The 24132-nt window shown below is 40.1% G+C and overlaps 1 protein-coding gene across 5 annotated transcripts in view; it reads right to left on the minus strand.

The window, feature by feature from the left end:
* The window catches only part of Ccdc141 (coiled-coil domain containing 141), a 172335-nt gene that overhangs the window by 129127 nt on the left and 19076 nt on the right, over nucleotides 1-24132 (minus strand). For all 5 annotated transcript variants that reach the window (XM_031370744.1, XM_031370741.1, XM_031370746.1 and 2 more), the window contains exon 3: nucleotides 3110-3301. In XM_031370744.1, the coding sequence (XP_031226604.1) occupies nucleotides 3110-3301 (192 nt within the window). The remainder of the gene's footprint in view (nucleotides 1-3109; nucleotides 3302-24132) is intronic.

Genomic DNA, 24132 nt, shown 5'->3' on the forward strand with positions numbered 1-24132 from the left:
TGGTAAGAAGGCCTGAAACCAGGGATGAGAGAGCTTTAATTTTTGAAGCTTTAACTGGCAACCTTACTTGAAGTTGTGTCAATAGTATTTGTGCCTTATTTGTATAAATAGAAATGAGATTGGCAACAACAAAAGTAAAAACTGGAACATTTCTCCATTTCAAGAAGAGTATATAACACACAAATGGTGACCAATATGATCAATTTCATTTATTAAAATTTCTCGAAAGTAAATCTGGATAGAAAGTTACTCAGAGAGATAATCTTAAACATAAATTTTAGGTGGGGTAAAATATAGTCAATTATTCTATTATGATATCCCCATGGTGAGACATATATTTACATACAAGAATATGTTTTTACACCAAGGCTCTGTAGAGGTTATCATAATTCATAAAGAGCCTGGTAAAATGTCCACCTTTGGATTTGGTTTAGAACAAAACACTAAGGGCAAATCCATGAAAAACACAGAGACGCCTCCCACTGCACTAGACTCCCTGTTTTGCTTTCTTTAAAGTATCTCCTTTGAACTTGGTGACACTTAATATTTTATGAAACAAGTTGACTAGAAGGATGTATCATATTTTGATTATTACAACAGTTGCAGAAAATGCAGTTCTAAGTGGAATGGAATGGTGAGAGGGCCTGGTGAGCCTGACCCTTTGAAAAGCACCGAAGGCCTCTGCCATCTTGTATGTCAAGCTAACGGTCCATTTCCACTCAGGAGCATTTTCCCCAGACACAGCAGTGTTTGAGAAGACCCTGTCTGACAGTTAAGCTTGTAAGTCAGACTCTGTCCTATAATCACCACTACAGCCCATCTTTAGAATCTTACAATTCTAAAGAACTCTGCTGTGCTTATACTTACAGGGGGCCACACGCACACGAGCTTCGCATCTCTCATCCATCCAGTTTCTATAACTAATTTTTAAAGATATAATTCCAAGAGAATCTTCCAAAGAGGAGCCCCCATAGGTTCTTTGTTGTTGTCCAGTAAAACATTACCAAGAGAGCGTATGGCCATGGTATAGTTTACATCTCTATGTCAGACTCTTTACTCAAAATTTTTAAAACTGAAACAAAAACATGGTCTCAAAATTCCTTGATCTCCTATTAACTCTCAGCTTGTAGATTTTCCCCCCATCTCTTTCTGAAGCTTGTCCAGAATAGTAATAGCAATGGGAACTCAAACAAGAGTTAAAATTAATTTCAATCACCTTTTTTGATTATTGGTGAAAACTGCTTCGCCACATGCAGATTATGTGGAACTCTGTCCTCCACTCTGTATGAGTGGTTCACAGAATTGGAAGCCGGATAATGCAGACATATTTAGTTATTTCCCTAGACCCAATAAAAGCTCACTTGAGTGGACGGATAACAGTGCCCAGTTGATCTGGTTCGATTTAGTGTTTCCTTCTACTCCTTACGATATGTGGAAGTTATTTCCACATCACAGAGGAAAATTAGCTATCATTAACGCTAAACCACACTGAGGAACAAATATTGAGCCTGATGTTAGGAAAAGATAATTTGCTGTTCTCTGGAGTGCTGAGTTTCAAAGACGGTGACATTTATTCCCCTCCCACTAAGATGGAATGAATCGGCTAGAGCTGTAATTTGGCTTCTGTGAGTATATTTCAGCTAGCTTATTTCTTCTTTCAAGAAAGGAGATCATCTATTGAATTTTCCCTGAAGATGGTCTATAAAATGAGCAGAGCTTCGGCATGGAGCTGTGGTGTGTGAATCCTAAAAGCTACAATAAGGGTTTTGTTCCTCTTCTAAATCAGTTCATGGAGCATGAGATTGTCCACCTCAAGTTTTATGTTCTGTGACTAATCTCCTTACCTTCGTAATTCTGGATTTAACTCCTGAATTTCCCTTCTAAGAACATCTTGATTTTCAAAGTTAGTGCTTAATTGAAACGAGGTAGCAGTGACAGATCAGTAAGAGCCTGCTGCCGCTGACAGAGGAGTTAAAAATGCGAAATTTCCAATAATTGTTTTGTACAAAATATATATCTTCTGAAAAATAGGGGGGGTCCCACATTTTAAAATTGATAACCTCCACAAAAAATGTAAAAAAAAACCACAAACACACACAAGAAAAGATACAGAAGGGTTCAGTGGTCATTCATCTATGTTGGAACACAGTCAGGTAATAAAGTTGTGTGAGGCGAATTCTCAGTGCTTGTGAGAAAACTCTAAGAAAATAAGACAAGAGTCTCTGTCCTCCATTTCGTCAAAAACACAGAATTGTTATTGGAATGTGTTTTCATGCTCCTACCAGGTGTAGCAGATAGGAGTGAATTTTACTTCAGCTGTTGTTACTTGTGTGCCTCTAAAAACCATGTCTTTGCAGTGTGCAGCTTGTCCTTGTGATTGGACAATTTGCTCAAGTGATGTTTCTTAACCTTCTGTGTATAACTTGTCAGATGCTCTGAGTAAAGTTGGCTATTGCATGGGATTTAGCCTGCCTCATTCTTAGGCCCTGTTCCTCCAGGTTCATGCGGACAACTAGAGCCACAAACAATTTGAAGTTAGGAGGCTTTTTCTTCTTTTCCTTGTATTTTAATGGGCTTAAACTATAGAACAGCACCCATATTCCTGAGGAAAATACTCTAAGATGCTATATTTATAAGACAAACATTCTATGGAATATTGTGTAATTCTATTTATCCTCTGACTTTTAGTGAATAAAATTCCCCACATCAGCATTCCCCAATAATTGTATAGTAAGAGCAATCAGATTCTATATTACTAAAGAAGGAAATAGACCAAAGTGATATGTGTAAGAGTTCCACATTTACTTAGCTATCTATATGACTGATGATCTATATTTAAAATATTAATTTTATTTATACATTATATATTATACTATATATACATACAATACATATATATTATGCTCTCTATATGTACACAATGCATTATATGTATATATACATTATATGTATATACTATACAATATATATATACAATACAAAACGTATATATCTCCTTTATCCTGCCATTTTGAACATGTATGCAGCATTTGTTTTAAGATGGCAAACATTTTTGAGCACGCCAGTTATCTGCAATGTCATGGAGCAGCAAATGCTTTCTGAAACATACCTCCAAAGCACTTTGAAAAAACTCAGACGTCAGCCCAAGGAGCTCCCTTCTTCTTTCAAGCATGGAGACCAGGGTTGCCCATGCTTCACCCAGAGTCTGGGCCATGGCATCGTACACCTGACTTTGAGCCTTGTTTGCTTCAGCCGTTCTGTCAGCTTCCTGTAAGAGTTCCCACACACGGTCTTCCAAGGCCTAAGTCCGTGTAAACAAAATACATAAGTCAGTTGTCATCCAGTGTGAAAATAAAGGACCACATTTTAACCACAGATACCTGAAACTGTATGTGATCCAGGAAGGTCTAGTAGATAATTAATAATTTATAAATACAAGTCATATTTGATGAGAAGGTTCATTATTCCCTCCTTTTTCCAAGTAAAAGTCTCTGTTCTTATACCCTCGAATTTTATAAATCTTATTTTTTCCTCATCTTTAAATTCTTCTGAAAATCTTCACCAAAACTTGATCCAACAACTTCCTCAAATTCAAAATATCTGAATCTCCCCATACCATCTTTTCAAGGTCTACCACTAACCGGACTACCCAGAAAGCCACTCATAAGAGACAACCTTCATTTCCCTCCTCTTCTTCCCCAGCTCCCTTCCATCCCAAGCCCTAGTCAGTCACTTAGCCTGCTTCTTCACAGCCCCTCCTTCCCTACTTCCACCTCAGGCCTCGGTTTTCCCCCCTTGTTTGTCTCATGCTCCTGCTGCAGATTAAAGTCAGTCATAGCACAGCAAATCACGCCTTGGGACATGATTTTACTTCTACTCTAGCATTCTCTTCTCTACAGATAATCAGCCATAACTTAGTTCAGACTTCTCTCCCCTGGAGTCACACATCTCTCCTTATTCCACCCATGGCTCACTTGTCCAAACAGTTTTCTCCCATTGGTCAAGACATTGGAGTTGTGGATCTTCCCAGACCCTCAACTGTCTCTCTTGAATGAATTTAGGGCCTTAACCTTTAAAACTACTTTCAGGTATATACCAATTATAACTGTTTCTTCTGATTATACAAGTAACATACAGATATTCTTCATCTAACAACAGTGTTATACTAGTAACCAGAATCTGAGAGAACATGACTACATATCATCAGGACTAAGCAGACTTCGTGGGTTATAATAAAAAATGAAGACAAAAATGGGAGAGGAAGGAGTGGGAGGAGATATGGCCAAATACATTGAAATTGTATATGACATTACCAAGAATAATGTTAAAGAAAAAAATTATTTATTTCTATATCTTTAAAAATTGTAAAATTGAAAAGTTCAGTGTCTATGAATAAATTTCTATTGGAATGCAGCCATGATCATTTCTGAATTTATGGCTGTTTTCATGTCATGTCACAAAAGTAGAGTTTAGATAATTACAATTCAAAGGGTAAGATCATCAACAAAGCCTAAAAATAGTCTCCATTTAACTCTTAAACAGAACAAAACATATAATATTACTCTATGGCCTTTAGCTGAAAAGAAATAGTAGGAAAATATTTTTTTTGTGCCAAATACAACATCACATGCAATGCCATGATTTATTGCTATTCTCATATTGTTAAACTCCAAATCTGGTTTCCATCTTTACTATAAAGTGTTGGGTTGAGTTAATTCTAATAATCTCCTCTCCATCTAACTCCTTGTTCCTCATCTATAAATCCGTGGACTGCTCTTATTTTCACAAACTAAATCTTAATAGTGGGTAGATTTGCTGGCCATCAACATTTCCAGGCTCCTGATATAGGCGCTAAACTGTTCGCCAGAAGATTCGCACCAACCAATGACCATATATTTCAATTTGCTCTTTTCTCACCTGCAGTGTCTACTAACAGAATGGGGGCTTTTTTTTTCTATGCAATTCCTAGCGCGTGCCATAGTGTAAAAGTCACAGAACACATGTGAAGGCCAGGCTGAGCTGTGGGACTAGCCATGCAGCCCATCTCCATACTGTAGAGCAATCCAATTTTTCAATCTGGAGAACTGGGGAACTCAGACAGAAGTTGTGGACCCTCAGTACAAGAAACCATTTTTTTTTAGAAAGTTTAGCTTTGCTGTTCCATTGCTCCACTGTAATACTGAAGCACAGATGCAAGCGGAAGCATTGAATCATAATAGCCTAGAGTGTCTTATGATAGGCATCACAGAGGTGAAATTATCATAGGTACCTATGGTTACATTTGTGGATTCTCAGGGATCTAGGAAGCACAGCTTCAGAACAATGCAGTAGAAGAATTATCAAAGGAGAAGGAGTGGGATGGGGTGCTGGCGACATTAGCAGGCATTACATTAGATGTGAAGGATCTTCACCAAGAAACAGTTCAGCCCTCCAGGCTTGTGGGCACTGGTGGGAAGTAAGAGGAGGTAGCCACATAGAGTCGACCTGATTAGATAAAGAAGTCAGAAAGCCTCTTGGGAAATGGGAGAGACTGCAGGGAAAATACAAGAGCTAGGAAGATGCAGGATAGGTTAGAATCTGATGCAAGGAAGTTGAGAAAGATGAAGTAAAGGATGGAGTGAAGCTTTCGGGAAGCACCTTGCAAAGGTACATTGCAAACACATTGCAAAGGTACATCTCACAACCACACTGGGTCATGATATACTTCCTGAGGAATCACAACAGATAGGAAGTCTACTGCTACGTTAGTAAATGGTGAGATAATTTGATTGGTGTGCTTGTTCAGTTTGGAAATTAGCATAATGATCTTTTCCCTCAGCACATAATACTACATGAAATTGCCCTGATAGCTCCACCTTTCTATTTTAAAATTCATTATGAATTTGTATTTTTCTTATGATATGCAGAAAAAAAATTTCACATAAAGAAAAACTTAAGGTAATTTTATTTCACATGTATGAAGATAGTCTTTTTTTTTTTTTGAACAACACTTAGGTCACAGTGAGAAGCAATAATATGTCAAGCCTTCTTTTGATTTATGTCAGGCATTCTACATAACACAATGACTCAGAGTTAGACTTTGGGCTATGAATATAAGTAAGTTTAGAACATACACAAGACCTTAAGTTTGATTCCCAGTACTACAAACCAACACCAAGGCCCACAGGCTGACTCTGCCACTTAATAACCCTGTACATTTTATAAACCAGCTTTTCTCAGCATGTCTCAACCTCAGACAACAACATTGATCTTATAAAGTTATGAAGACTAAATGAGTGATCTATGTGGGTCCCTATGGTAGCACCTGACAGATATTAACAGTCAATAGATGTTAGGTGGTGCTTTAATTTCCTTTTATTCATGTATACTTTCTCATTAATATTAATTATTATTACTCACTTATAAAACCACTGAATAAAGAACATACTGTGATCTGGTAAGGATGAATTAAATACTACTATACCCATAATAGGAAACAAAAGGCTACTTATGATCTGAAGGGCTGATAATGAATACCCATAAGTGATTTCAGAAATGATAACACTTGAAAATACAAGACAATTTAATTTGAGTTTAAACATCAATGATCCACTTTTTAAAAATGTGTACCAAAATATATTTTTGAAAATTTTTTTCAAAAACATGATTTAATCATCTATTTTGTTCTTTAATTTTTCACTAATTTTCTACAATAAGATGATTATTTTATGTATAAATACAAATGTAGTCTCTATGGTGATATGGTTATTTCATGTATGAAAATAATTCTAAAACATATTTTCATATGGACAGTAAAATACTTATTATGTAAAAGTAAAATGTACAAATGTAGCCAATGACAAGAATTGGGCAAGGTTCACATCATCAGCTTTGGATTTCATGGCAATTCCAACAGCAGCATCTAATGTGGACTGTAAGTTCTGGAGATCTGTGTGTGGGAATACAGTATTGCATTTGGGACATGTAGTTCACCTGGACTAGGGTGACATGCACAAATTCCTTTTAATCCATGTCTAGAGCCTCCTCTACCAATGACTGTGAACAGTAGAAAGCAGATGTATGCTGTAATTATTGCTGACACAAAATTCTCAATTTTTGCAGTCATCTTTTGCTGGTTCTTCTAAATGCCAATACTGCCCCTAATGTGTCTGTTTAAAAATCCCACTGTACAGTGCTTATAACTCAGTGCCTTGAGACGATGTTAGCCATTTGCTAACAGGTGAGTCTCAGTGTTTGAGTGAATAGGTGCTCCAGCTTATTCTCTCTGACTCTGGCTCTCCTGCCAAGTATACTTGTTATCAATCAGGACATGTCAGGGTCAGGAGGAGGATGCCGTCTGAATTTTCTATTTTGGGGACGTATCTGGACAATGATTTTCTGAAGTTTCTTGCAACCACATCTTACACTTTCTGTCAGGTAATTCAAAACATGTCCTAAGTAAAGAAAATGATCTAAAACCACAGACACAAATAAAACCCCTTCATCCCTTAAACCTTTGACTTGAGAGTTTTCAAATTCTCAGACTAATTTGGGATCTTAGAAATGTTCTATTCAAACCTAGTTGGAAATGTCTGTGGTCTTCCCACCCACATACGATTAACCAATGGTGATTGCTCGACATAGTTCTTTTTAAAAAGCAAATGGATTTAATCTGTTTCCATAGGGGCTTATTCACAGGTGTCCTTGTGAACATAATTTAAACAATTATTTCAGTAAATATAAGAAGGATAGAAAAATCTCAATACAGCAAATTAATATTATTAAATGACCAAAAAAATGTGATGAATATATACAATTCAGGAATAAAAGACAGAGCAGGCTAAACCCAATCTAGGATATGTCGAGGGGTCTGCATTTGTAATCTACCCATGTGAAGATCACAAAAAAGTATCGGGGCAATGAACATACATATTGCACAGTAAAAAGCCTCTGTGACTGTAAGTCACAAATAAGTCACAAATAACAGTTGAAGCAATGAGGGGCTTGTGTTTCACCATCCAGCCCACTTCAAGCCCGTGTGTATTCCCTAACATGGCAGAAGCCTGCTCTCTGGACTACTCTGTTCCTACCGCCCAGAGAATAAGGCAAAGCCTTATTCTTCTGTCTATAACCTCAGTGAAGACTCCTTCCACCAGTCACGAGGGAGAAGCCACATCGATGTCTCTCCAGGCATCCGCTAGCCCAGACAGCCATCCCTGAAACCTCCCTCTTAGGCTGTGAGCTGGAGAAAGGGGCCTGGACCTGAAACAATGCCCATACCGTCCTTCCTTCTCCCTCCTCTAACAATATCCTGCCTGGAATTTTCCACAAAGTTCTTTGAACATAGGCCAGCTTGTTCAATGACGATAATATTGCTTAATATATCACGGATAGGAATTGGTTGTTCACATCTTCTATAGAGAGAGGGAGGGGGGAGGGAAGTGAAGAAAATAAGCTAAATTGACAGCATGCCAGGCTTCTGTTCAGTTCTGTCTCATTACTGAATAAAACATTGATAGATGGGAAACAGTTTCATTCGAAAGTATCCAAAGAGTGCTTCAATACATCACTCTACAAGACACTGTCATGGAGGGTGTTAGCATCCACTCACAATGTTGGCTAGATGGCTTCGATAGTCTTGTCTAATTCTATGGCTCATAGCCACAGATCCTCTAATTTAGAGTACTTGTTTGCTGGGCACATTTGCAAGATACAAGGACTAGTGGAATCTACCTTTGTATGCAGAACATTTCCCACAAGGGTTTAAAGTTAGATCTTACCTTAGTGAGAAGCCTATCATATCCATAATTTTACTAAAAGACCAGACAACAACCATTGTTCATACTATTGCAGAAATGTATTTTTCTTCATTCTTGAGGTCTATCCAGGCAATAATTTACTTCGCCTTTTTTTTTCCTTCCTTCCTTACACATAGAAACACAGCTGGGAAATTAAACCATTACAGAAAGTGTGCTCCATTTATCTTCCCCCCTTCCTCATTCCCTTCCTCTTCCTCTTTCTCCTCTTTCCCTGCCTCCCCATCACTTGTTTTCCTTTTCTTTATTCCTTTTCTTCCCTTTCAACAGAATGGAATCCTTGTATGTGAAGAGCACAGGAGAGATGACGAAAGCCACCCCTCACACCCACCCATTGACAGAAGAAGCCAATGGCATTGGCCTAGCTTATCCAACTTGCTGACTGAGCTACATATAAGTCGACTAGCTCATGGATTAAAAACGTAACTGAGTCAGAAAAAAATAATAAAATGGAAAATAATAATTTAAAAAATCCCTGGAAACTCCAATTCCACAGGGCCTCTTCCACCAAGGTTATTTGCAGTGGTCAGGTCACGTGCCACTGAATTAGTATGGTGCAAGCCTGGAGCAGGTTGGCGACCATCCTCCTAGCAATGAGCAGAGCTCATCCAGGAGTCAGAGACCCAGAACCTTGATAACCACACACATCCATGGTGTCTACAGAAGACTTGCACTCTAAGAGAATCAAAGCAAAGCAAAATCAAACAAGCAAGCAAGCAAACAAACAAAAATCCCTGATTTTTAAAAGTCTAATAAAAATCTTGCTTTGACACCTCTAATGACTATGAACTAGGGATGTGAAATTGTGCCATCTCTTCTTCTGCCAACTCAAAAAAGGAAATATTTTAAGTCATTTATTTCCAAACATATTTGAGGCAAATACCATGGAATAAATGTCAGGTTGAGCCTCATATGATTGTACTTATCTTTGTTGTTGAATGCAAATCTGGTTAACCGCAACTGCTATCTGTACCTGCTGTCACTTAGATTATCGGTCATGACCAGGCAGCAGTGATAAATAATAACAAAGAAGAGTCCGAGGGAATATGTTTCCTGAGTTTAAACTATAAGCTCTGAGTATGGCAGTGCTACAGGATGACTAATGCCATCCTCTGTATTCTTTTATTGTCTTTAGACAGATATTCCCACACAGTGGCCAGCCCCCAAATTAAACTCTCAAGTTAATGAACCTGCTTAAGTCTGTAACAGTTGAAATGTAGGCTGTCTGTATTACATTTTAACACATCAGCAGATCTAGACTGTTTGGATAACCCAAAAGCACACAACTGCAGTGTTGACCATCTCTTTTGCTAACATCAGAGTGAAGCAACGCCTATTCCATTCAGTTGTCAAACATCTTTACAGCCCTCCCTCCAGCATGTGCCTCACATTTTGCAGCTTTCCAAGGGCACAAATGACCTATGATACTGCATCTTGAGCATCACAGGCTGACGTGATAAGCGTATATTCATAGCATTTGGGTTTGTTGACTATTTCTGAGTCCTTTGTCTGGGTCTCTACTGCTGAGCCCTTCCTATTCTAATTCTACAGCTCCATGTTCCTCAAACCAGGCAGTAACATGGTGTACCCACACCCCTGAGAGAGGGACTCTAGAAAACGTTGATTCTCAGGCCCTAGATTTTTGAGGATCAGAACTGGGAATCCCAGCTGGGTTAACATCCTCATTTAACTCTGACTTATTATGGCTATGTGCCGAAGGCATCATCTACTTACTGACTCTTCTGGAGATAGAACATAGGGCGAGGATAGGAGGAATAACCTCAAGTGTTCTCAAACACAGTTGATTAACTTCAATAATAATAAAGCTATTTTATGTGGCTAGCAAACAAGATGTTGAATGAACCCAACACACACAAAAAAACGGTAGCAGGCTGAGTGGCTAAAGCATCAGTTGCGCTGATCTGATTATTGTACACTATAATGCTTCCTGTGCCCTGTGAATACACACAACCACCAGGTGTTAATTAAAAGTATGTCCTTTCAAACTTCCTCATGCAACCTTAGCAACCTTGGTCTAGACTGCTAAAGGAGAAGAGTTTCTGTCTTAAATATCTTCTTTAGTTCTTGACATGACAAGTGGCACAATGCAAATAGGTGCTATTCAACTGAAAACGAAAACAAACAAACAAAAATACCCCTATTATGAAAAGAGAAAGATCTATTGAGCCTTCATAGGACCAAGGACCTCTCCTTCCATTGGTGCATGACAAGGCCATCCTCTGCTACATGTGCAACTGGGGTCATGTGTACTCCTTTGTTGATGGCTTAGTCCCTGGGAGTTCTTGGGGGTCTGATTGGTTGATATTGTTGTTCTTCCCATGGGCTTGCAAACCCCTTCAACTCCTTCAGTCCTTTCTCTAACTCCTCTGTTGGGGACCCCTTGCTCAGTCCAATGGTTGGCTGTGAACATCTGCCTCTGTATTTGTAAGGCTCTGGCAGGGCCTCTCAGAAGACAGCCACATCAGGTTTCTTTCAGCATGCACTTCTTGGTTTCCACAATAGTGTCTGGGTTTGGTAACTGTATAGGGAATCAAAGGCAGGGAGGTGGGAGTGAGTGGGTGGGTGGGTGGAGGAACACCCTCATAGAAGCAGTGGGAGGGAGGTTGTGATAGGGTGTTTCTTGGAGGGAGGGAAACTGGGAAAAGGGATCACATTTGAAATGTAAATAAAGAAAATATCCAATAAAAGAGAAAGAAAATAGGATGCCAATTCATAAGTAAGCTATTAGGACACTAGGCCCACGTGTTCTCAAAACTACATCTAGCTACAGACCTATCAAGGTGTCTGTAAATTTTTACCTTGGTAGGTTTGCTTGTTTGTTTGTTTGTTTGTTTTTGTTGGTTTCTTCTTTTTTTTCCTAACATGCTTCATGATGTCATCAATAAAGTTCTGGTGACAGAACACAATGAGGTCATTCCCTTGCCTCACCCAAGTCAGTGATTCCTCATCGTCCGCAAGATAAGCTGAGAAGGATCATCCTTTCCAAGGCACACCTAGGCTGCCTGCTCTGCTCACTGCTTCCCCTCTCTCTCATTGTCCATCCTTACTGCCTCACGGCCCCAGCCGCCTTCTCCACCTGATGCTTTCTGCAGAGTGCTCAGTGAAAGCGAGGTTTGCCCTCTTCCCTCTGTGTACCATAGCAGACAGTAGAATCTTTCAGCTTCAATAAAAGGCTGCTGCAAATGATAAACAGCCAAGCAAAGGAAGATCAGGGTTTTGAAATTTATCTGTTGAGAAGATAGGTCATTTCAATTCCTTTCAGTTAATAGTTCCTTAAAAGTGAATCTTTAAAATAAAAAAAAAATGTGGGTTGTGGAGATAGTACAGTGAGTTAGAGTGTCAAAGCCCTTACTAACTTCTTACACTTGTTTAAAGGCCTCTTCTTCTGTAGTTTGAAACTTACTTTTAAACTGTAACTCCTCTACAAATAATATATGCCAATACTCCTATTTTAGAGACATGATAAGGGGAAGGAGTATATGGGGTAATATTAAATCTAGTAAATCTAGATGAAGGCTTTCTACAGAGTTGAAGTCACCATTTCGTACTAACAGTCGCACTGATCAGATCTAACCCAGACCCTCTTGCAGGGTTATCCTTTTAACCACTAGTGAGTCAGCAAGTGACAGAAATGACGCTATAATTTCTTGACATCTTTTGATCACTGTACAAGAATGAGCTTACTTCTTACTCCAATGTTTGCGAACTTTGATTCAGTGGAAACAGATGGAGTTCTGGCTCAAGTTGGAAGGAAAGGTCTAGCCTCACAGTGGGGGGTTAGATGTAGACTAGACAGGGCTTCCAATCTGCTGATGCTCTGTCCTTCTAAAGTGTAGCTGGATGTGGTGAAGTTTGAGTAACTTCCCCACTTCTGGCAAGCATCAGATACAAAATATATTCCCTACATTCTTCCCCACAATCCAAGAAACAATGAATTAAGATTTTAAAGATATTTTTATATTCATAAACATGGTCTATCTTTTGAAATTTTATGTGTTATAGAGTAGAAATACTTACAAATTATAAATATCAATCATTCTATTTTATCTAGTTTGTTTTGAACTTTATTTTTGGGTTTTATTTTTTTATTAATTACTTTATTTACATATTACATATTCCAAATGTTGTCCCCCTTCTTAGTCTCCCCTCCAAAAGCCCCCCACCCCATCCCCCATACCCCATCCCCTTTTCCTCTAAGAGGGTGCTCCTCCACCCGACCACCCACTCCTGCCTCACCACCCTAGCATTCATTCCCCTACACTGGGGCATTGAGCCTCCACAGGACCAAGTACCTCCCCTCCACTGATGTCAGATAAGGCCACCTTCTGCTACATATGTAGCAGGAACCTTGGACCCACTCATGTATACTCTTTGGTTAGTGTTAGTTCTGAGGGGTCCAATTAGTTGATATTGTTGTTCTTCCTATGGAGTTGCAATCCCCTTCAGCTCCTTTCTAACTCTTCCATAGGGGTCCCTGGGCTCATTCCAATGGTTGGCTGTGTCTGCATCTATCTTAATCAGGTACTGGCAGAGTCTCTCAGAGGACAGTGCTCCTGTTTGCAAGCACTTCTTGGAATCAGCAATACTTTTGAGGTTTGGTGTCTGCAGATGGGATGGATCCCAAGGTTGGGCAGTCTCTGGGTGGCCTTTCTTTCGGCTCTGCTCCATTTTTTGTTCCTGTATTTCCTTTAGACAGGAACAATTCTGGGTTAAAGTTTTTGAGATGGGTAGATGGTCCCATCCCTCAACTGAAAATCTTCTGTAAGACAAAGGACACTGTCAATAGGACAAAATGGCAACCCACAGATTGGGGAAAAGATCTTTACCAATCCTACATCCAATAGAGGGCTAATATCCAATATATACAAAGAAGTCAAGAAGTTAGACTCCAGAAAAGCAAATAATCCAATTTAAAAATGGGGTACAGAGCTAAACAAAGAATTGTCAACTGAGGAATTTGGAATGGCTGAGAAGCACCTAAAAAAAGTCTTTACCCTTAGTCATCAGGGAAACGCAAATCAAAACAACCCTGTGACTCCACCTTATTTTGAACTTTAAAAATGTATTCCATTCATTTATTTGTTGTTAGGTGGGAGTGGATGTATGTGTGCAATGGTGTATTTACAGAGGTCAGAGACCAACTTTTGGGAACGAGTCAGCTCCCTTCTTCCATAAAGTGGGTCTTAGGAGTTGAACTCAGGTCATTAGTCTCATTTGCAAAAGCCTTTCCCCACTGAGCCATCTCACTTGTCCCAAGCTTTTAGATAATTACTTATGACTGATGTAGGCACCTATTATAGCCTGCTAGTGGAATTTCTCCCAGCTCTTTCTGGATTTGTATATCAATAGTTGACTCTCCTAAAAAAGTAAATAATTTCACTCTAGGTGTATCTTTTGGCTGTCATACATACAAATGCCTGTGAGAGAGCCATATCATCCCACAGATCATCCAAGTACTTCTACTTCCTGATCATGGTGTCCCTTGCGAATATGTCATCTCTGTGTGGTCAGCTCTCCCTCTGTCCCTTGGGAGTCATGTATTCTGGGTGCACCCTCTGGAATCTCCTCAGTGGCCCTCTCAGATGCTCATTCCTTATACCTTCTTTACTAAATAAAACTTTCTTCATTTTGCTGTCACCTTTAAGTCAATGGAAGTGGCACTCAGGCTACACAAAATATCATATAGAAAAATTGGACACTGCCTCAGGTGACAACATCGACTCCATTCTGTTTCCAAAGTCTAAAGAAAAAATATCATATTCTGTCCTTACTTTGAAAAAGAAGCCACAACATATTCTCAGTTATGAAAAATCCATTCTCAGGTTGAAGAAGCCTCAGGGCAGCCACCAAATGAAATACTCAGATTAATTGACAGCAGCAGTAATATGTTTTTTTTAAAGCTAGTTGTTTCACAAAACAAATGGGGTGTCCGGTTTACAGCGTAAGCAGACTTTGTGTTGACAATGAGCTATGGTGCTTTTAAGACGAGTAATCCATGAAAAATGAGTTGCCTGAGGATTCGGTCAAGGCCAGCTTAATTTAAGTTTTCCTTTCCCACTTGGCTAGCCATTAAACTCAGGCAAAGTATCTTGGAATTGGATCAGAGAAAAAGATATTCTGGCCAACATCATAAAGCTTGTTATTTAAAGAGATGCTAAAAGGAACTACTTTCCCTTTAGGTTACAGAAGCATGGAAAACCAAGGCTATTCCACAATCCTCAAAAAATGTACTCTGTCTTTTTAAGTGTAGCTTCGAAATAGTCAGCTTTAAGTAGAGCATATTTTATGGTCATTGTACCACCTGAGCTGCCATACAGAGCACAAAAAGGATTACAGACTTTCTTTTCAGTGGAGCATTAAATGGTGCCCTGAATAGCAATTTACTAAAAGACCAAATAGATGTGGCACATCCTGCATATGTTAGCCTGACAGGACAGTCTACCTGGAACAGAAGCAGGCAGGCCTTTTGTTTATAGAAATCACCTGAGTTTTACCAAGGGAGCCGAAAGTAATTAGTTTAGGACCTTTGGAAGTAAAGAATAATGAACATTTTTGAAAGAGTAAGTAGTTAAGTTTAATTATTTTTGTCAATCTCTTGCATGTAGCATTGAGGATCCACTGGCTCTGCTGTTCTTTTTAACTAGAACATGTCCCATGTTTATTGTGGCTTATCTAAAAACCTGTTTGCCTCCAGTCTCAATGTCAGTCCTCCGTGGGCCCTCTACCTACATCAGTCAAGAGCAATTCCTCTTTCCTGTGGACATCTGTCTCTAACCACGCTCCTTTCTTTATTTTTTTTTTAATTAGATATTTTCTTTATTTACATGTCATGATTTCTCCTTTCCCAGTTTCCCCTCCAAGGGAAAAACAAAAAAACAAAAAACAAAAAACAACAAGAACAAAACCCTGTTCCCTCCTCCCTCCCCCTGCTTGCCACCCCACCCTCTCCCACTTATTGGCCCTGGCATTCCCCTACACTGGGGCACAGAACCTTCACAGGGCCAACGGCCTCTCCTCCCATTGATGATTGACTTTGCAATCCTCTAATATGCACATGCTGCCAGAGTAATCAGTCCCACCATGTGTACTCCTTGGTTGGTGGTTGAGTCCCCGGGAGGTCTGAGGGTACTAGTTAGTTCATATTGTTGTTTGTCCTAAGGGGCTGCAAACCCTTCAGCTCCTTTGGTCCTTTCTCTAACTCCTTCATTGGGGACCCTGTACTCAGTTCAATGGATGGCTGTGAGCCTCTACTTCTGTATTAGTCAGGTACTGTCAGAGCCTCTCAGGAGACAGTTATATCAGTTTGGGTTGTCCTACCTTCAGTCTCTGCTCCATGGTTAGGCTCTGCAACTCCTTCTGTGGGTATTTTGTTCCCCCTTTTAAGAATGAGTGAAATGTCCACATTTTGGTCTTCCTTCTTCTTGAGTTTCTTGTGGTTTGTGGGTTGTTCTTCCTGTATTCCAAACTTCTGAGCTAATAACCACTTATCAGAAAGTGCATACCATGTGTGTTCTTTTGTGACTGTGTTACCTCACTCAGGATGATATTCTCCAGATCCATCCATTTCCCTAAGAATTTCATAAATTTATTGTTTTTAATAGCTGAGTAGTACTCCATTGTGTAGATGTACCACAATTTCTGTATCCACTCCTCTGTTGAGGGACATCTGGGTTGTTTCCAGGTTGTGGCTATTATAAATAAGGCTGCTATGAACATGGTGGAGCATGTGTCCTTATTACATGTTGGAGCATCTTCTGGGTATATGCCCAGGAGTGGTATAGCTGGGTTCTCTGGTAGAACTATGTCCAATTTTTGGAGGAACTGCCAAACTGATTTCCAGAGTGTTTGTACCAGCTTGCAATCCCACCAGCAATGAAAGAGTGTTCCTCTTTCTCCACAACCTCTCCAGCATCTACTGTCACCTGAGTTTTTAATCTGACCGGTATGAGATCACCCTCCTTTCTATAAACTATATAAACACTCATGACTGTCCACCTTATGCTTTCTGTAGAGTCCTCAGTAAAAACAGGGTCTTTCTTGTTCACTTTTTGCTCCTCATCAGAGAGTACAATATTTCAACTTTAAGAAAATATCAGCTGCGAGTGGTAAGCAATAAAACAAAGAAAATCTGGTTTGAAATTCCTATTTTGAGAAGACAGATTATTTCAATTTTTTTTCATTTAAAAATTCCTTAACAGTGAATCTTTAAAATAAAAATGCAGGTTGAGGAGATGGCAAAATGGTTACAAGTGTGTGCTCAGCAAGCATGAAGACCTGAGTTCTAATCCCCAACACCTCTGTACCGACTGTCTATGCCTGTAAATCCAACAGGGTATGGAGGCGGGTGATCTGGAGAGTTTATTGGCCAGCCAGCCTATAAAGAAACCCAGTGTCTGCTCCATTGAAGACCCTGCCTTGTGGCAATAAGGCAGAGAGCTGGAGAGATTATCCAACAGCATCCTGCTCTGGCCTTTCCATGTGGACACATGTACAAACTCACATGTGTGCATCACATACACCCCCCCACACACACACACACAGAAGAAGAAGAACAAGAAAACTGTAGGCTTAGCTTCTATTCAATTATAAGTACCCAAACCCCATATCCTCCTTTGGCCTACATAGCTCCAGGTTCAGAGCACTGTTTTGCCTGTCATCACTACCATTTAGTGACTTAAAAATAGAATTGTGCCCATCAAGCCAATGTGACATTATATAGCAAAGGTCTCACTTAAGCCAAATGCTTACTATAAACCCCAATAAAAGATTTAATGGATGTCCCAATCAGTTCTACCTAAATATTCTGAATATTTGATGGATCTCCCAGTGATTCCAGAAGTCAAGAAAAATATGCTCATGGCCTACACTGCCAATAAGCAAAGCATCTTCTACCTAATAAAAGCAAATGTCCCGGCAGCCTTGTCCTCATCTATGCACAACACTAGATGAGAGGAGGCATCTATTCAAAAGGCCCACCAGCTTGGAGACTCCACTGTTACACACGAAGACTGCTGCTCAGCACTGGATATTTCTGTTTTTGTGAAAGTAATTCCACTTTAACTACAGACTCTTCACTTCATATAGAAAAGCATTTAGCAGTACACAGGGAAGCAAAGTTACTGACAAGCTATTATGTATCTTTTTTCCCCATTCTATCTTCTTTATACCTTGCCTCATATCAAAAGTAGAATGATCAGGACAGCTCTCAACTATTTCACAGCAATGGGAGGATGATATCAATAGGTCTGATAGGAGAAATGGTTTCATATTGACTAGCAATGAAGATATTCCTCATGGACCACTTAGAATCCAGAGTTTTTTTAGATCACCATTCCAAGGTATAAAGGCAAGTAGATATTTTTGTTCTTGTCAACCATCCAAGAAGCTTAAAAGCTAAAATCTGAAGGCATCACTTTTATATAATCGGGTTTCTGAACTTTGTATCATCCTGTGATGGCCTCACACATGTACACTCTATTATACCCCGGACCTTAAGAACCTGCACTCCCTGCACCATGCTAGGTCAGACTTCCATGATGGAAAACAAGAAGTCCTTATGTCTCTTTCCATAAGATCAAGTGCTCTGTCTCAAAAGGATGAGACTTCTTTGTCCAGCTTGTTCAGGAAGCTCTGGGACAGAACATGATAGAAAGACCATGACAAACTAGGTTGGATTCCCAGCTGATAGAAGCTAAGAAGCCCCTTAACATCTCTGAGATTCAGTTCCCTCCCCTGGAAAAGACTCCTGATCATATTGCTCTTTATTGTGTAACCAAAATGATACTATGTTCAAGGAAGCAATCTCAGCATTGACTCTGGCTGCTGCTTCTGTTCTCTCTCCTCATGCTTCACTGGTCAGACTTCAGGGGGTACTGCCTGGGCATGTACAATGTTTGCTTATACATCAAGGTTTCGGTGCTCTCTGGTGGCAGCTGCAGAAGCCTTAACTATTGTAGAGTAAATAAGCGAATGCATGGTGATTCTGGGCTGGGAGGGAGAGCCTGAGAATCATGACAGGTTCTTCCCCACATACTGGCAGACACTAGCAATGCTACTACAGAGAAGGTTTAAATTTGAGAACTTTATTTCCTTAAACATTCATATTACTATCTCTGCTCTTTAAAAAGAAAGCCAGCTTTGCTTTACACAACAACAAAAAATAAGGACTTGAAGGTCACAGTGTTCCCACCCTGCCACCCAAGAGATACTAAAGGGAAGTATTCGTCCCTCCCTCTCACTATCAAGAGTTCTGAAACAAAAGACCCCAACAAATGAAAAATTCCCCACAAATCTCATGCTCTGGGAAGAAGAATCAAAAGAAGAGATTCCACAGAGTTCAGGAGACAATAGAGGCTGGCTGGACCGCCATAAGTCAATGATGGGCAGGACCAATGGCCTTCCACTGCCAGGCTGCTTGGGTATGCATACATCGTAGCCTTTGCTCAAACTTACATCTTAGACCAGTGCCCTGAAGACAGACAAGGGGGCTCATTAGATCCCTTGAATTGTTCTTTTCCCAGTCTATGGCCACAGTGGCTATCCCAGCTTTCTCTGGTTTTTGCCATTACATACGTTTTTAGTTTGGGTATTGTGGATCATGGCTGAGCCTAGCTTGTTGGGGCTGCCAGAGTGAACAAGCTTTTACCCTAAAATCTCGGGTAACAAGGGAGGTGGAGTAAGAGAGCTAGGTAAAAGGTAACAGGAGTGCAAATTCCCCTACTCAGAGTCGAAGAGCACTTTCTTGATAATCCAAAAGAATGACTCTGATAGCAGAATGTGTGGCTCAGAATGAGCGTGGACAGGAACACAGGAGGAGGTGAACATGGGGGGAGCCTCTCACCAGTCACCCCCAATCACACTAAGCCTGCTGCTTACTAACTCTTATATATTATATATAAAATCACCGAGCCTCGGTTTTCACAGTTGGAAAATATGCATTAAGATTGCTTACCTCTTAATACTGTTAAAATGAGATGTCACATGGTCAGGTGTGTGGTGCAGCACTTAGCACAATTCAGCCATCCATAAATCAGAGACATAGCATTATCACAGTTATTAATGGTGGTGAAAATATAAGTCTATTAAAAGTAAATGTCATGGAAATCACATGATTCCTCTTACAGGATCCCTATGCTTTCCTTTGCTCCTTCTGTCCATTAGACCTCCGTTTGTAAGCCACACTGAATTTGAGTGCACCTGCTGTATGCAGACAAGTTTCTGACTTAAAAATACTCTCCTGGAGAACAAGAAATAACACACCGTCTCTTTATCCTGGCTATAAAGACCTATTATGCATGGCTGGTTGGTGGCGATCACTCCACTCCCTATTTGTAAGGCTGCCCCTAAACTGGACTGGCACACTACACAAACATCTGACTTTGGCTTCTGGCTCACTTCTAGTTTGAAAGGGTTGCTGCTTTGAATAGGCTGCTGAGAGCCCCGGGTGCCAAGCGCAGGGTGGAAGCCTCCAATAGCCTCTACCTGAAGGGCAAACCACAGCACTGGGGTAATGAAGAATGCGAGCCCACGCTTTCATCTGCCAGGCTTCCTGTGCTAAAGCCAAGGCATTGGTAAAATAGCAAATGGTTCTGTTGTCAGTAGGACATGCCAGCCACATAGCAATGACAGAGAGACAAAAACCTGGAAAATACTAACACCAAACAATTGCACCAGTCCATTTGGATTAAAACACAAGGACTTTTTTTTTTTTTTTTTGTCTATTTTTCAAGCCTGTTTAAAGGACCACAAACAATTCCATCATAAAGAAATTGCCACAACTTTTATCTTTCAAGACTTAGACCCTGTATAAATTAAATGTAAACAAAATCAGATATTTTCCTCTCGATTTACTGCATTGTAATTGTTATTCAGAACCATTTCTTTTGTGCAGCGAAAGATGGTATTTTAGAAACATTTCAAATGAACCCCGAACCTCTCCACCATTACTTTTCAAAAATGCGTTTTCTTAATTTTTTTTCTAGCCTGGCATTTGCATATAAATGACTCTCCCAGGTCTGCTCCGTGAATTGAAGTAAATAATGTAATTAGAAATCATCTACAGGTGTATAGCTGGGATTCCTAATGGTGTTCTGTGTTGTTTGAGGAGCTTTCGGTACTCTTGGATTTGTTTAGGTTTCGCTGCCTTCCCTACTGTTCCCTGCTCTTGTGTGTGACTGAAAACAGCGGACCCCTGGAGACTTATCAAGGATGCTATTGTGTGTTATGCTGGGTAACTGGAACTCTTCGGGCTTGATCAAAAACAACAACAATAAGGAGAATGACATATTCTCTGAGACGTGATGAAAGCTAGAACATTAGGAAGTTTTTGTACCAAACAGAAGAATAAATAAACATAAGTAATAAGCTAACATCTGTTCTCAGGAGGAGACAGAGCAGAGCGGAAGCAGCCACTTCGGACCTGAGAGTCGCCTTCTTCCTTTCCAGAAACTTTTTTCTCCCTTACACGCTGACCCCAACACCACCATTATTTCAAAGCTGTCCTTAAATGCCACCTTCTCCATGAAACCACTCCAGCTAAATTAACTTCTTTTCTCCCCCAAACTTGCCTATGGTGCTTTTGCTATCAGCATCCTTCATCTGGGGACTTAATTAATCATCTCGAGCCTTGATGTTGTGATCGCAGTTACTTAATTGCTTCGTGAACCTAACAGGGTCATTTTGTCCTCTATGCATTATACATTATAAACTTCTAGCAGCCAAGAGTGCCTCTTACATTTCTTTCATGTCCTTGGCAATGCCAAGCACAGAGCAGGCAGACAGAATGGACCCTGGCCTGCTAGAACACAGCCATTCTGTTGCTATGGCGACCTGGTTCCTCTAAATCAGATGAGACCTACAACTGTGACATTGATATTACTGAGTGGTCCTACTGAGTCAGGTGAGAAGGAACCAGAGTCACTGTTACACATTTCCTCAGAGAGTGGGTCCTTAAAATCCAGCCAATGACTGAAGGGCATCTGGGCACTATTTGACACAAAGACAACTAATGGGCTGGGGTTCCAGGACAAGTGCTTCCTAACCATAAGAACTGGACTAATAACTTGCCTGAGGCATGCACAAACGTTTCCTCATTTTACAAATGAGGATTAAAATACTGATAGAGTAGACACTAGAGAGAAGCTCAGACTTTGAAGCCATTGGCTACACTTCCAGAGGATCTGGGTTTCATTTCCAAGCACCCAATGAGAACCCACAATCATTCATAACTCATAACTCCAATCCCAAAGAATCTGATGCCCTGTTGTCTGTGGGCACCAGGTACACATATGGTACACATACAGACATGCAGGCAAAACATTCATACATTTAAATTTTTTTTCAAATACTGACAGGGGCTGCAGGATAACCCAATAGTTAATGTGCTGAAGCTAGCATGAGGACTACAAACTGGATCCCCAGAACCTCCCCCAGCCCCAATGCCAGGTATACATAGTTGCCTGTCTGTAATCCCAACCTCTGAAAAAAAGAGAGAAGATTCCAGCAGCAAGTTGGCTAGCTAGCAAGAATAGCTGTACCAGTGAGCTCCGGACTTGCCTGAGATACTGTGCCTCATTGAACAAAGTGGAATACTGATGGATGATTCTGGGTGTCGACTTCAGGCCTCCATATGCACTGGTACACACCTGTGCCCCACATATGCAAACAATCACATACACACATGCATGCCACATACACACATTCACCACATTCAGGTGGAAATGGAAGAAGAAAATAATAAGTAAAATACACTCACTCTATGTAACCCTTGTCTTAAAGGTGTTAACTCTCTCAACTCCTAGACTCTTGCGCCCACCTTCTGAGTGGGTATGAAAACGTATAGGTGTGGAAACTGAAACAGTGAGAGATCAGTAGATCCCCAAAGATTACACCACAATATAACAGCACTGGATCCAGGTCTGGACAAGAATAACTCCCCCAGTAAGATGCTGTCTCTCATAGACTTAACCTCAGGTGGTTATTTTAAATATGAAAAAATAAGACATTTGAAACATTTAAATATATTCCATATTTGAACTAAATGTTTAAAAGCCAATTGATACAGAATAATCAATATATGCTCACCGAGTTATTTTCATGCACGGGTCATGGTATAATTAAAAGTTCCTACAACTAATTTAGACAAAAGTTAACCAGGTATTGCTACACAGTCTCTACACAGAGGAAAGCTTGCAGTATTATGAGAAATATATACACACATAAAAATTCAAGCAAACCAATATTAAAAGCAATGCTAAATATTAGAGTCAAGAGTGCCAACTGCAGAACACCTTTCTTTAACCAGTCTTACCCCATTTGGGATAAGGATGTGGCTTCTTCAGGTGCACAAGATAGCATGGGTGTAAATACTGCGTAAGCAGCGCTTGCAGCACTTTACACAGACCAAGCTTAAATGAAGCCAGCACTCGGGTGAGACGCACTGCATCAGATAAGTGTGTACTGAGAACCCCCAGTGAACTCTGAGGAGAAAGACGGGCAAAGAGCAGGGCAGAGCTCAGACTTCACAAGGGAGGCCGCTGTGGCATTCTAAAATGAAGGTATCAATAATTCACTTGGAAATCCATCCTCCAGCTCAGTTAGAAGAATAATGATACAAATCAGAAACACTAATAGTATTAATAATTAATCAGTCCCACCATGTGTTTTAGGAACTAGAATGTCCTATACATTAATTATTGATTCTTCAAACCCTCCAACTGGCGAGTTCAAGAGGAGCTTGAACTCCAGTCATTTCTAGTGTGTTTCTTTTGCCCAATTATGGAGTGGATATGCATTCATTCAGTCCTTCCTTTCATTCTATAAACTTTTATTTAACGTATAACCCAAACACAGGGCTAGGATTCAGAGATGGACCTGTGTTCACAGACCAACAACCAAGGCAGCATGAAACATTTGCATCTCTGAAGAAAAGGGTACTGGAGTAGATTATAGAGAGATGACAATTACAAGTACCCAGAGGACAATATGGTCATTGGCAGAAGAAAGAGACATCTGAGAGACGTCCACAAGAGCAGTCATTTTCTGGCTGTCAGATCTAACAATAGATTTTTCCAATATGTTGCTATTTGTAATGTTATTTCATATTTTTGTCTTGGAATTTCCTTTCCCTCATACTTGTATGCTCTGTCTCTGAATGTTTTTGCCTTGAATTTTCATAGCCTCATCTCTTGTCTTTTCTTCCTTTTTTGAATTTTTTTAAGAGGATGAGTTTCCTTCTGTATTTTTACACACTTCACTTTGATTGATCTTCTTCAACCAAACCCTTGCCTGACCTGTCTCACCTCTCTGCCCTCTCTCA

The sequence above is a fragment of the Mastomys coucha genome, unplaced genomic scaffold (genome assembly GCF_008632895.1).
Source record: "Mastomys coucha isolate ucsf_1 unplaced genomic scaffold, UCSF_Mcou_1 pScaffold15, whole genome shotgun sequence".
NCBI classification, from domain to species: Eukaryota; Metazoa; Chordata; class Mammalia; order Rodentia; family Muridae; genus Mastomys; species Mastomys coucha.